Genomic DNA, 14,280 nt, shown 5'->3' with positions numbered 1-14,280 from the left:
TTGTTAATGACAGTTTTAGATTTAAATGTGAAAAGAGAAACCCCTATCAAAACTGAAGTATTAATTAGGGTAAATTAGGAAAAAAAGAAGGAAATCATTTTTTTTTAAAGAAAAAAGGACATATTTGTGCTCTCACATATTTGAATTATCAGTGTTGCCTATTTGTTGTTACATATTTATATGTAGTCATATGGAGCCTGCTGCTTGAAGTGCCCAATTTCTCTTCTCTCACTCTTGACCTCAGCCTTGATAGGCTAATGGTGTGGATTTCGATTTAAAGAAGAGCTAGGAGCCACTTATAGTCTTTGTTGTTCTGTATAGACTAGTTGTGCCTAATTAGCACTTTGTCTGGCTTTTCAACCGACTATGATATTTTACTCAATATAAAGTATGTTATTCATATGGAATAGATATGGTTCTAATTCAATTTGTAACACTTTATTGGATATTCACTTCAGCCAGTAATCTATGTAACATGCATGCCTTTTAATACATCCATGTATAACTTTTTATACTTTACTTTAGTGAATCCATAACGCCAATTATAATGTTACATATTTCTTTCTATATTTATTTCGCTTCTTTTTTTAACTAACCCACTTTCAGATTGAGGAGGCATGCCATTGACTGCACTTATATATAGCCTTTGTCTCCTCGATCTATTTTTAAATTGCGTATTAACATTTGCGTATAAAAATGAGGGAAAGTCAAATACATCAAATATCTGGCACAGCATGTCAGAAAACAGGAAAGCACAAAAGACTATTCCCTTTTCCACTGTGAAGGACTCCTGTCCATTTGGCATACTGGATTCCACGTTTCTATTTGTCCTTCTGGACTCACGATTTTAATGTTTACCAAAAGAACTTTTTTTTTTCCTTTCCTCATAAAGATTTTTCTTCTTCTTCTTCTTGTTTGGTTGGCTTCTTTAAGCATCAGGCATTTGCATTTTCAGATGGACCCATTATCTGTGTGGAAGACTGACACAGAATCAGCTGCACAGTGAATAAAACATTTTGACCGTCAAGCAAAGAGTGTCCCAGAATACACGGATGGACAATCTTCCATCACACTGCAGTTACCCGAACACCTCTGTCTCAGCTTCCATATCAGAAACATGACCCGGCCAAATCTGGGATACATGGAATATGATGAAGAACAGTTTCTGCACACTTTCTATTCGTCACATTTCTGTCCCATGCCTTGAGTTAACAAAACACACATAACAAGGACTCTCTCTCACATCTCTGTCGTTATTCTAGGGGCTTGTAGTGCGAAAGCAGCCTACAGACCCTGTTCTCACCATACATAATATCCTTAGCGTTAGATTGTGCAGATGATGATTATATTTTGGTAGCACAGAAGAGCTTTGTAGCAGCGTGTGTTCAAGGCACTGTGGTGTAGATTTTTTTCTGCTCTATAATAAATCAGTGCAGTACTTAATCACTGGCTATCACATGGGTCATAGACTTTTAAACAATTACTGTGTAATTAAATATATCCTCTCACTCTTACTATTATGTAAATATATCTGTTGCATTTAAAGTTATTGTATTATATGAATTATCATGACAATAATTATTATCATATTATAAAGAGAAGTTGTTCCTTAACCTCTATGTTTAGACTATGGGAAATATGTATTTGAAAAAGATGTGTTCTATTTCACCCATTCCTAACCTACAGGGAGAATCATCTAGATACCTTTACTGAGATCTTCAAACAAAGTCACATAGTGACACAAAGTAGTTTTTCTTATTAAACACCACTGTCAAAAAGTCATCTTTCCCTTTCTTATTCTCAACTTAGACATTTTTGGTCTACATGTACACCAAAAATAAGATTAGACATGACATTAAGACCATCAAAGTTGATGTGTTGGAAGATGGAAAAATGGGCAAGATGGAATAATGGGCAAGATCTGAATGACTTGGTCAGAGCATCAACAAAACAGTAGGTCTTGTGGAGTGTTCCTGGTATGCAGTGGTTAGCATCCAGAAAATATGCTCCATGGAATGACGACCAGTAAAACAGTGACAGGGCTCATTGATGTTTGGATGTTGCTGACCAAATACACCCCTTCATGGCAATGGTATTCCCCAATTGTAGTTGCCACTTTTTGCAGAATAAGGTGCCCTTCCACTTCAAGTTCATTTTGTTGACTTTGGTTCCAAATTCTTCAGATCTCAATCTGCTCAAGCATCTCATGGAGGCTCCACCTTGCAACTGACGGGATTTGAGGATCTGATGTTAATGTTTTAACCCCAGATACCACAGCACAAGGGGAGACCTAAACAATATTTGGCAGGTAATTTTAATGTTATGGCTTATCAGTGTATAATATCACTTGGCAGCTTGTGACAATGATTGGAGAATAGTTAACCTGTGCTCCAAAGCAGCCAATTGCATCTTCTCATGTCTTCTACCTCACTTAGTATATTTTTATATATTGCAAGAACTCTTTGTTGGGCTATAGAAATATGTGATGCAAAATTGCTTTGTATTGTTATTTAATACAGTCATGTAACAGTTAGTACTCCCTAAACTAATTTTATGTAAAAGCATAATACAAAATCATCTGATAATAGTGGGAGGCAAACACAACCTTAGGTGAAAAACACCTAAGGAGTGGACATCCCAGCACATCCCCCAACCAAGAACCCAAGAGTTACACCTCAGGCTTTACAGGCCTCGCTGAGCATATGTTAAATGATCAAGTACACAACAGCACAATTAGAAGAAGACTGAAAGAGTATGGCTTCTGGAACCTTGGATGAAACTAAAGTGGAGTTGTTTGGACTTGCCTGGCTCAAGCATGTTTGGCAAAAATCAAACAGAATTTCAGCAGAAATCCTCATACCCTCTTGTCAAGCATGGGGATGAAGGGCGAGTGATTTTGGTCTGGTTTGAAACCACCGGATCAATGCTTCGTCGAGTCATTGACTCAGGCAAGACCTCCACTGTATAACAGTCTTCTAACGGCGAATGGGAGGCCATCTGTCAGACAGCTAAAGCAAAATTGGATCACACAATAGGACACATATCCAATCCTATTAGGTCCACATCAGAATGCCTGAATTGCCTAGTCAAAGTCCAAACCTCAACCCAATTGAAATTGCTATAGTAGGACCTTAAGAGAGCTGTGCATATGCAAATGCCCAAAAACCTCAATGAACTGAAGCATGTTGTAAGAGAAGAATAGACCAAAATTTTTCCACAATGATGTGACAGGAATCTATTACTTTAAGTTATTACCGCTAAAAGTGGATCTACAAACTATTGAATCATAGAGGTACTTAGTATTGCCTACATGTTTTTTTTTTCTTATTGGCTTCAGTTTTTGTTAAACAAACAATGATACAATTAAAGTAGGTATATATTGGTTTTCATCTGAGGTGGTATTTGCCTAAGACCCACTAGAATCAGTTGATTTTCATAAGGTTTTTACACAAAAACACACAGAATTTAGAGGAGGTACTAACTTTTGCACATGGCTGTATTTAAACCCCCCTTTCCCTGCTGGGATATTATTAGTCTTGCCATCATTTTCAGCCATCTGTGGCACTGCCTGCTGTTTAGATGCCTTTTGAGGTTACGGTTATGGGTAATTGCACCCAGTGCCTATAGGGTGGAAATTGTTGGTTCCCAGCCAACAACTAGACCTGGATTGCCACAGAGACATCCTTGTCTCAGTGAAAGGGGCATCAGCTTAGCTTGCTGGAGATGCAAGACTTTTCTGTCAAAACAAGTCCACTTGGGAGATGTGCCCAATTGAGTGCTTCTCTTACTTTTTTGGGAGTCGCATGGGGTCATGTGGCACAGCACTCACTGTTATGAGACCACATTGACTAGCAGGAACTGATGACTGTTCCTTAAGATTGTAATAATTACCAGTTCTGAGAAGTCATGACATATTGGGTCACTAAGACAATCTTCAGCAAGACTTGGATATCAACAGGGTGGCACAAGGTCAGACAGCCTAGCACAGAATCCCCTCAGGCGGGTCTTTTATGGTTGGTCTCTGTGGGAGCCAGGGCTCTTGTAATAGTGGAGTACATTCGTGTACACCAGGGAGACTAGTAACCCTGATGTGGGAAAGGTTTAGCAAGGTGCTAATGGACATCAACAAGGGACAGGATTCACAATGATTCTTTCAACAAAATTTAGCAGCTGGGCCACAGCGTCCAGTTTCCATGGAAAAAAATGGCGAGCAAGATCTTGGTTTTCTATGCTGCTTTCACTAATGCTTGGAATACCCTCAAACGATTGGCAGAAATGCATGCTATGGCCTGGGAATTCTGTCTATGATCACCTAATTGTGCAAATAAATTGATTGAACTTGCAGTGTTTCATGAAGACAAGAGCTCACAGCATTCCTTGTTGTGTCTGTTATACGGCTCAATGTTACCTTGTGCTCTGCTCCTTATGATGTTGCGACATACGATATGGCCCATGGCCCTTAGAAGTGGTTAAACGAACCCCTGATAATATAGCAAGGACCCCACCATACATCAGGTTATAAATTTTTGTAAGATCTCATGAGGCATTTGCACACACACAAGGTATCCAAGTGATTCCCTCTCCCTCTGGAGGTTATCTGGGTTTTATAGAACCTTATTTACATACATAACTAGCATTTAAAATGTACAGAGAACTACCTTATTTAGAAGACATTTTATTGCTGCTAACGTAGAAGGTGGACTTGAAGAAAATTCATGTTTTAAAATTTAGTAAAATCTATATTCTGCTAGTCCAGGGCTGCTGCATGCAAGATTATGGAAAGAGATTTTAAATGAGGTATCAGTTTGTTCATAGCCCCCGGAGTATACTGAATTACATCCATTTAAAACTTTTAGATTTTTTTTCTACTCTGACTAAAGTGGGCATTCTGTAATGTAGCAAAATAAGTTTACACTCCTTTATTTGCTCCTTCTTGAATCACTGACCAGTTTAAAGAATATAGAATTGTATTTATGCGTTTTGTTTGACTAAATATTTATCTGTACTTGTTTTTATTATTTAAAGTGTAATACAGGCATAAATGGTTAAATTGTTGTTTTTTTATTTTATTGCTTTTTCCTTCATGCCATTTTACAGGCCAGATGATTAAACAGCAATATCATATTAGTACAACCTGTTGATATATGAATCACCTAGTGCAGTTTGTTTGAAGAGAGAGTTGCAGCTAACCACTGAGGGCCTGTGACAGCTGTTTTAGATTCAGTAAGTCATTGTTCCCTTGCCATAGACGTATACAGCTAAATGTGCAGTAGCTGTAAATTAAGACAGAAGGCTCACTGTGATGTGGTTAACTTAACACAGAATGTAACACTGTTAATGGCTGTAAACATTTTTCTAAATTACGATAAAGCTATTTTAGCAAGCTCAATCGTTCTTGTCCACCTGTATATGTGTCTGTCTTTTTCCCCATAAATGTTGCTTTCCACAGCATAGGTCTTATCTTACAGAACTCTCAGCAAGTCAAAATTACCAACAAATTGACATAAAAATAATAAACTGCCTTCCACTGAACATAGATAAAAAAAAAAGTTTAATTTATCAATGATGAACAGTAAGTAAAAATACAACAGCACAAAGGTGGAGATCTTGACACTCATCTCCAGTTTAAACACAAGATATTGGTAAAAGTGACAAAAAGTAGAAATACAGATTCTTGCAGGGAATGGGGACAAGGACCGAACGGCAACACTGGAGGGGGAAGAGGGGGAAAAAAAAAGTTGTGAACAATAAAACATGTTGACATGATCCAATTCAAATCCGCACAAACGTACAATGAAAAATCAACAACATCCTCCAATAAGTGTTTCCTGTCTCGGCTCTTCAAAACAGCAAACATCCTACAGGACAAGATCTGGCTTGGTCTGTGATCCCTGCAAGTTTCACTCCTGTGTCTCCATGCTTTCGTCCTCTCCTTCTCCTCCCTCTTCCAATGCCTCCTCCTCTTCTTCTTTACGCTCTGGGGGTTTCTCATAGGCTTTCTCAGATGGGGTGACAATCACACCGTCCCATGTGGACATCTCTGAAGTCAGGTCTACACACAAAAAACATAAGACACTCAGAGACCAAACTGGAAGCAATCAAAGGTAAAAAAGAAGAAAATGGAGGACATTTGGCCAATTTGGGGATATTTTATTTAGATAGAAGTGGGGAACTTACAACTGGCATCTCCTTCAAGTCCTAAGATCTTCCTGTAGCCACCATGGGAAAGGACCCTTACCAGTGTCTGTGCTGTAAAACACACCATGTCCTGCAGATATGTGCACAATGTCAGTCGTTTATGCTAATTCAGTATTATAATTTTTTTTAGTATTGAATTTTCGATAACACTTGAATAAATAATACTAGATATCTCATTCTACAGAGAGCATTTCCACTTAACACCAACATCAAATCCAGGGCGCAAGTATCTGGTACAGTTTGGATCAGTCCGGCTCTAGGAGGAGTGATTTTTTTTTTCTTCCCCACCCAAACATCAGGTGGTCCTTTTTCCATTTATTAAAAACAATATTCCAAAAAACTTCTTCCAAAAACACTACTACTATAATAAAGTAGATAGATCTAGGAGTGTCCTTACATTAGGCACAATTGAATCGTACTGTGCTTAGGAAGGATTGCTCCCCCTTTTTCAAACATCCACCCACCCGCGAACAAAAGACTGCAAGCACTGATGACATCACCTCTTAACAGTGCTCCAGTTCCGTGTTCAGGTATGTTTGGTATCGTCCAAGCTATGCCCGAATATGCTGTACCACAATCGACAAAATTTGAGTGGACTTGATCAGGGTATGCTGATTCATGATGAGCCACCATACATAGTGCTCATATTACACAAGCATAGTTTATTATGAAAATAATAAAATGTCGATATTGTTGTTTTTTCTTATATTTCTGGAATGAGCAGGAAAACATTAAATGCTTAATTTATACTATATAATTTATACACAATATTTAGCTAGTAAAAAACAGTAAAACTAAGCTTGTTTTTTATGTGTATTAATATAAAAACGCGGTTTGAGTGTCCTGCAAGACGAGCAAGATTATGTAATTTTGACTTGAAAAACTAGCAAGTCGTAATTTTCGAGTACCTACCTCACGCATTTTCTTCACACACTTAGTTGCTTTTGTGTGGGTGTGTGTGTGTGAGTGAGAGAGAACCGGCATGGTGTCAAATTACAGGCGCGCACACACAATGTACATTTTTTTTTAAGGTGAAGTGCAGGTTAATTGGTTTTATTTTTACTTTATATTTTGTATTAATTACTTTTATGTATTAAGTATGCATTTAGTTGTTTTTTTTGGGCTGTGGAACAAATAATTTGCATTTCCATTATTTATTATTGGAAAATTAAATTTGGTTTACAAGAACTTTGAAATACGAGCCCATTTTCACAACGAATTATGCTCCACTTAAGGTTCCACTGTGTATATATTTTTTACTTGCATTAAATCTACCGTTCATGCATTTTATGGTTTAAATCCTCATTACAGAATATGAATCCCATATTTGCTTCACCCACACTACCCATATATCAAAAAATTAACTGTACAATTTCTCCCAGCAACACACAAAAAGTCTTACCTGCTGCTCCAGGGTCATTACAGTGTGAATGCGGAAGTTTCCGCTCTCGCAAGGGTCAGTGATGCCTACAGAACCCGGCAGAAACAGCCCTGCTGCTAGCATCTGGAGACAGCGTCTACATCACACACATACAGACACATCAATTTCAGTTAAAATCAATAAATGCCAATCTAGACAAAATGTTAACAAAAATAACTAAAGAATGCACCCATTAAATAAGGAGCATTGTTAAGATTACCTGTAGGCAAGGTTGAGTGAAAGAGGCTGTCTGGAAGGGTTATTCATAACAGCAGAGTGCCCCTAGTTGCATAAAACAGTGTAAAGTCAGCAAAGTCATTATCAATTCAGACTTCTATTTTATAGTAATACAAAAATAAATAAATCATCATCTTGTGTGGCTTGTGGCCAATATGATAAACGTAAATCCACAGATGTTCAGATGCTTATAAATGATGTCTCATAAATTATTAGGGCTAAGTGGTATATTAACTAAGACATAGATATATTTTGAAATGAGAAATAGAATGACATTATATATAACTGATTTACAAATAGACACTTGGGCCACTTCATAAAAATACTACCATATACAGGCATCTGAATCTGGATTATATTATGTTGGTAGAAAGTTTAGGCACATCTGTTCTTTGAGAAAAATAGGTTTTGAGTGGGATAAAATAAATCTTTTGGCATGAGAATTTGCGTGGATGCAGATCTAATCCTCCAGAACTTAAAGCACATCAGAGGGCAGAGAATCCAACTGGATGCTAACTTTAGAGTCATGACTCACCAGGAGGTCCAAAATCCACGGGGTGAGAGGCTCAAAGCCAGGGAAGCGCACCCGCAGATCCTTCAACAAGCGGATCAAAACTTTCACCCTAAGCAACACACATCACACTTTGATCCTTTTTAAGGGGCTTTGGTGAAGCAGCTTCAAAATGTCAGCAGAATGTTTGTGTAAACCAAAGACTATAGAGGTTCAATATTTATAAGAAAATGCTGAAAAACTCCAACAGACTTTGATTTTTTTTTAAATGCTTTTAACACAGTAGAGCCAGTAGAAGCAATAAAAGGTCAGGAAAAAAACAGGCACTCTTACGTTGAGTGTGAAGCATTCTCCTCGAACCAGCGCGCGTGGCGAATGGCAGCCAGGGCACTCTGTAGCACCTTGATGTCCACTTCAGAGAGAGGACAGGTAATGTTCAGGTCAAACAGTTCTCACCACAAAAAAAAATATATATATTTAGGGGCTTACAGTGGAGTTCCGGGTCGAGCTTGCGCAGGTTGGGAGGGACTGTAGTGATGAGGATTTTTACTGTAGCATCGGCAGAACTGATCTCAAACCCGGTCTCGTTGGTCAGCATAGAAAGCACTAAGGCAGATAAGAGAAAGCATAATGGAAGACTGTAATCTTTTGAAACAGCAAAACTCTTACCTGCATAATAATAAAGTGTGTACTCACCCTCAGCTGGGTCCTGGGAACGCAAAGTCTCTACTACTTTGTTTCCTAATGCAGCGACGGCCTCCACTGCAACAGACAAAGTGATTTCAGTTCAGATGTACCTGCGCAAGGTGCAAGCTTAAACTAAATTAAGTCAAAATGAAGGTTTAAATTTGTTACTTTATTTCCCCATGTCATCATAAAAGGCAAGTTATAGATATTTCAGATTCACAATTTGGGAACACCAATTAGCCTAATCTACATGTCCTTGGTCTGTGAGAGGAAACCAAAGTAGCAGGATTAAACCCACCAAGCACGGAAAGAACATGCAAACTCTGCGCACAGGCCTGAGGTGCAAGGCCACTATGCTAACCATTAAGCCACCAGACCACCCCATACATTAAATTCAAACCAAAATTCCAATTAGTATTAATTAAAAAAAAAAAATACTTACAAGTGGGAAGAATCTTGAGGATAACTACAAGGTCAGCTACATTATGTCCTGTTGTCATGGTGCCTTTTTTGTATGAGCCCACTTGCCGAACCTCCTCGATTTGCTGTGAATTTATGACAAGCACAAACATTATTATCCACCATCCATCTCCTCAAACAGATACCAAATTTAGATGGTAATGTGGATGTAAAAACTTACCACTTCAAAGTTACCAGGTGCTACAATTAAATTGTCGATAATGTTGTTAATCTTCGTCACCAACGACAATATGGAAGACTACATAAAGGAGGGAAAAAAGAAAGGAACAAAATGCCAGCACAATGGCAATATTATCTCTACTTTTCTCTCTCAAGATTCTGACCTACATTTATGTAATGTCAGAGATTTAATGCTATTAACAGAATATAAGTTTACCTGCTCAGCAGAGGTAGGACTCAGGTCTTGGTTTCTCTTCAGCAAAGCTTCACTAAATGCAGTCTCATCAGGAGCAGGCTTCACCCGTGGAAACGCCATCTCACACTGGAATGTGGAGAAATCAAGTTTTAGCACTTTAATGTAGTTAAACCAAAATGCTTTACATAACAATTAGGGCAAACAATAAGAAAAAAAAAGAAATCAAAAATAGTTAAAATAAAAATAAATATGTAAAATCAAGAAATTTTATAAATGGATAGACATAAAAATAGGAAGCCTAAAATAGAATATAGATCAACATGGGACAAAAACAGAACATTAAGAAAATATTAATTTGAAATAATGCTATTATAAATAAATAATATAACAATACCACATGAAGATGGACAGGTGCGTGTAAATCGTGGGCTAACCAAGTGAACAAAACAGTAAACTAGCTTTTCTCTGGTGGAAGCTTCTATAGCCAAAGACTGAGCATTTTAAAGATAAAACATGCACAATTCTATGGTTATTTTTTTATTATTAATCAGCCTTCATTACCTTTGTATAAAATATGAAATGAAAAAAGGTGATTCACTTACAACATAAAAGTCAAATGGTATGTGTGGGACAAAAGGGCGATACCTAAAAATGAAGAAAAGGCATAAGCAGAGACAAAGCAGCCAAAATATTTAAAGATTTTAAGCACATAGAATGTATAAAACAGAATGTACAGTATGTTATATTAATGTTAGAATAGAGTGTAAACAGTATTACATTAAAGCAGACAGAGTGTGTGTGTGTGTGTGTGTGTGTGTGTGTGTGTGTATAGTGCGTGACACCGACGTGAGCAGGCAGTGTGTGCGTATGTATAGTGCGTGACACCGACGTGAGCAGACAGAGTGTGTGTGTGTGTGTGTATAGTGCATGACACCGACGTGAGCAGGCAGAGTGTGTGTGTGTGTGTGACACCAACGTGAGCAGGCAGAGTGTGTGTGTGTGTGTGTGTGTGTGTGTGTGTGTATTGTGCGTAACACCGACGTGAGCAGGCAGAGTGTGTGTGCGTAACACCGACGTGAGCAGGCAGAGTGTGTGTGTGTGTGTGCGTGACACCGACGTGAGCAGGCAGAGTGTGTGTGTGTGTATAGTGCGTGACACCGACGTGAGCAGGCAGTGTGTGTGTGTGTGTGTGCATAGTGCGTGACACCGACGTGAGCAGGCAGAGTGTGTGTGTGTATAGTGCGTGACACCGACGTGAGCAGGCAGAGTGTGTGTGTATAGTGCGTGACACCGACGTGAGCAGGCAGAGTGTGTGTGTATAGTGCGTGACACCGACGTGAGCAGGCAGAGTGTGTGTGTGTATTGTGCGTAACACCGACGTAAGCAGGCAGTGTGTGTGTGTGTGTGTGGGTATTGTGCGTGACACCGACGTGAGCGTGTGTGTATTGTGCGTGACACCGACGTGAGCAGGCAGTGTGTGTATTGTGCGTGACACCGACGTGAGCAGGCAGTGTGTGTGTGTGTATTGTGCGTGACACCGGCGTGAGCAGGCAGAGTGTGTGTGTGTGTGTGTGTGTATTGTGCGTGACACCGACGTGAGCAGGCAGAGTGTGTGTGTGTGTGTGTGTGTATTGTGCGTGACACCGACGTGAGCAGGCAGAGTGTGTGTGTGTGTGTGTGTGTGTATTGTGCGTGACACCGACGTGAGCAGGCAGAGTGTGTGTGTGTGTGTGGGTATTGTGCGTGACACCGACGTGAGCAGGCAGTGTGCATTGTGCGTGACACCGACGTGAGCAGGCAGTGTGTGTGCGCGTGTGTGTGTATTGTGCGTGACACCGACGTGAGCAGGCAGAGTGTGTGTGCGTGTGTGTTGTGTGTGTATTGTGCGTGACACCGACGTGAGCAGGCAGAGTGTGTGTGTGTGTATTGTGCGTGACACCGACGTGAGCAGGCAGAGTGTGTGTGTGTATTGTGCGTGACACCGGCGTGAGCAGGCAGAGTGTGTCTGTGTGTGTGTGTGTGTGTGTGTATTGTGCGTGACACCGACGTGAGCAGGCAGTGTGTGTGTGTGTGTGTGTGTGTGTGTATTGTGCGTGACACCGGCGTGAGCAGGCAGTGTGTGTGGGTGTATTGTGCGTGACACCGGCGTGAGCAGGCAGAGTGTGTGTGTGTGTGTGTGTGTGTGTGTGTGTGTATTGTGCGTGACACCGACGAGAGCAGGCAGAGTGTGTGCGTGTGTGTGTGTATTGTGCGTGACACCGACGTGAGCAGGCAGTGTGTGTGTGTGTGTGTGTGTGTGTATTGTGCGTGACACCGACGTGAGCAGGCAGAGTGTGTGTGTGTGTATTGTGCGTAACACCGACGTGAGCAGGCAGTGTGTGTGCGTGTGTGTGTGTATTGTGCGTGACACCGACGTGAGCAGGCAGTGTGTGTGCGTGTGTGTGTGTATTGTGCGTGACACCGACGTGAGCAGGCAGTGTGTGTGTGTGTGTGTGTGTGTGTGTATTGTGCGTGACACCGGCGTGAGCAGGCAGTGTGTGTGGGTGTATTGTGCGTGACACCGACGTGAGCAGGCAGAGTGTGTGTGTGTGTGTGTGTGTTGTGCGTGACACCGACGTGAGCAGGCAGTGTGTGTGTGTGTATTGTGCGTGACACCGACGTGAGCAGGCAGAGTGTGTGTGTGTGTGTGTGTGTGTTGTGCGTGACACCGACGTGAGCAGGCAGAGTGTGTGTGTGTGTATTGTGCGTGACACCGACGTGAGCAGGCAGAGTGTGTGTGTGTGTATTGTGCGTGACACCGACGTGAGCAGGCAGAGTGTGTGTGTGTGTGTGTGTGTGTGTGTGTGTGTATTGTGCGTGACACCGACGTGAGCAGGCAGAGTGTGTGTGTGTGTATTGTGCGTGACACCGGCGTGAGCAGGCAGAGTGTGTGTGTGTATTGTGCGTGACACCGGCGTGAGCAGGCAGAGTGTGTGTGTGTATTGTGCGTGACACCGGCGTGAGCAGGCAGAGTGTGTGTGTGTATTGTGCGTGACACCGACGTGAGCAGGCAGAGTGTGTGTGTGTGTGTGTATTGTGCGTGACACCGACGTGAGCAGGCAGAGTGTGTGTGTGTGTATTGTGCGTGACACCAACGTAAGTATACACAGTGTATAATGCCTTACACCGACGTAAACACGCATAGTGTGTAGTGCATGAGACTGACATAAGCACGTGGAGTGTGTGTGTAAACATACACTGATGTAAGCATGCAGGTTGTTAAGATAAGTTCAGGTTAAAAGGTAAACAGCTTACCCTTGTACCAGACCCCCACGGGAGCCAAACCGGCCACCACGGCCCCTTCCCCGATCTCCTCTGTAAACAAAAGAAAAAAGAGAAACAACCAGGTAATCAAACCATGCTAAACAACAAAGCAGATAGAGCTTTTTCCAAGGTTGCCAGCCCCATGAATTTTCTGCTTCATTAATGAAATCTAAACACTATAAACAAATCAAAAAATAGGTTTGACATTAGGTGTTTTTACAAATATTTATTTACTTTTCTATCCAGGCGTTCCTAAACTTATTTGCGACAGTACCCAATACAAACGCTTTGTAATAAATGCATCTTTAATTTAGGATAATTGGCAGCCCTCCCTCCATCCCCTAATAACGTTAGAGAGAAAAATGTATAGTAAAGAGAAAATCAGGCCATGTGCAAGACCGAAGTAATAAAACTACAAGCCTGGACTAATCACGTTTTTTGCTTTAATAAATTACACTGTATTCTGGACACAGAGCTAACTGTAGCCAACCAGCTCGGTCCCCTTCCAGTTACCGAGTCTCATTCGTTCACAAAATTAGAACTGTTACAATTTAACTGACAAATCTTTTATTAAATCGATGCTGCTTAATGCGATACGATAAATATAGTTAACTAATACGGTCTTCGCGTTCCCATGAACGGTCAGCTATTGTGAACCCTGCAAATACAAGCTGTGGAAATGATTAGCCGAGTAAAGCTAATTAGCATCAGATAGGAGCTGGAGTCCACAAAGCCTTAACGAGGAAACGAGATAAAACTGTGCCCCCAATGCGATAAGAACAGAATAACCAGTGTTAATCAGAACACAATACTTACCTCATTGCGTAAGACGTTTTGGCGGATTTAGGGGGGAAATGAGCGTGTGAAGAGTCACCGGTTGTCGGTGTGTAGCCGTTAGCTTATAGCGGCTTTGCGGCGACTCGGTGAGCAGCAGGAACAAGGACAGCCAGCCTGCAACTGTACCGGAAGTTCTTTAAAAAAGCCGGAAGTTAGAGCTTCAAAATAAAAGTCGCTAAAAATGAAAGTTTTTCATTTACCAAACGCGTATTATAAAAAAAAAAAAAAAGGAGGTTATACAAGAAATAATAA

At 40.7% G+C, this 14,280-nt stretch overlaps 1 protein-coding gene across 1 annotated transcript; it reads right to left on the bottom strand.

Annotated features, from left to right (window-relative positions):
• Positions 1-5,190: 5,190 nt before the first annotated feature.
• Positions 5,191-14,150, bottom strand: ilf2 (interleukin enhancer binding factor 2). Its single transcript, XM_053493336.1, has 14 exons — positions 14,008-14,150; positions 13,183-13,242; positions 10,491-10,533; positions 9,910-10,014; positions 9,694-9,771; positions 9,496-9,598; positions 9,063-9,128; positions 8,856-8,972; positions 8,700-8,778; positions 8,391-8,478; positions 7,839-7,900; positions 7,601-7,715; positions 6,178-6,268; positions 5,191-6,052 (listed from the first exon to the last, which is right to left on the bottom strand). Exons 1-14 carry the CDS (start codon positions 14,010-14,012, stop codon positions 5,901-5,903), a joined length of 1,164 nt encoding a protein of 387 aa, XP_053349311.1. The 5' UTR covers positions 14,013-14,150; the 3' UTR covers positions 5,191-5,900.
• Positions 14,151-14,280: the final 130 nt, after the last annotated feature.

This window comes from Clarias gariepinus, chromosome 3, assembly GCF_024256425.1.
Source record: "Clarias gariepinus isolate MV-2021 ecotype Netherlands chromosome 3, CGAR_prim_01v2, whole genome shotgun sequence".
NCBI lineage: Eukaryota > Metazoa > Chordata > Actinopteri > Siluriformes > Clariidae > Clarias > Clarias gariepinus.
The sequence above is the reverse complement of the archived record's forward strand: the minus strand, read 5'-3'. Positions and strand labels throughout refer to the sequence as shown.

Excerpts from the sequence above, each read along its gene's own strand:
- ilf2 (XM_053493336.1), bottom strand. Across the intron at positions 10,015-10,490 it reads TACCATTTGACTTTTATGTT|TGTGAGATGGCGTTTCCACG; the intron begins GTAAGTGAATCA and ends TCCACATTCCAG. Across the intron at positions 6,269-7,600 it reads TAATGACCCTGGAGCAGCAG|GACATGGTGTGTTTTACAGC; the intron begins GTAAGACTTTTT and ends ACATATCTGCAG.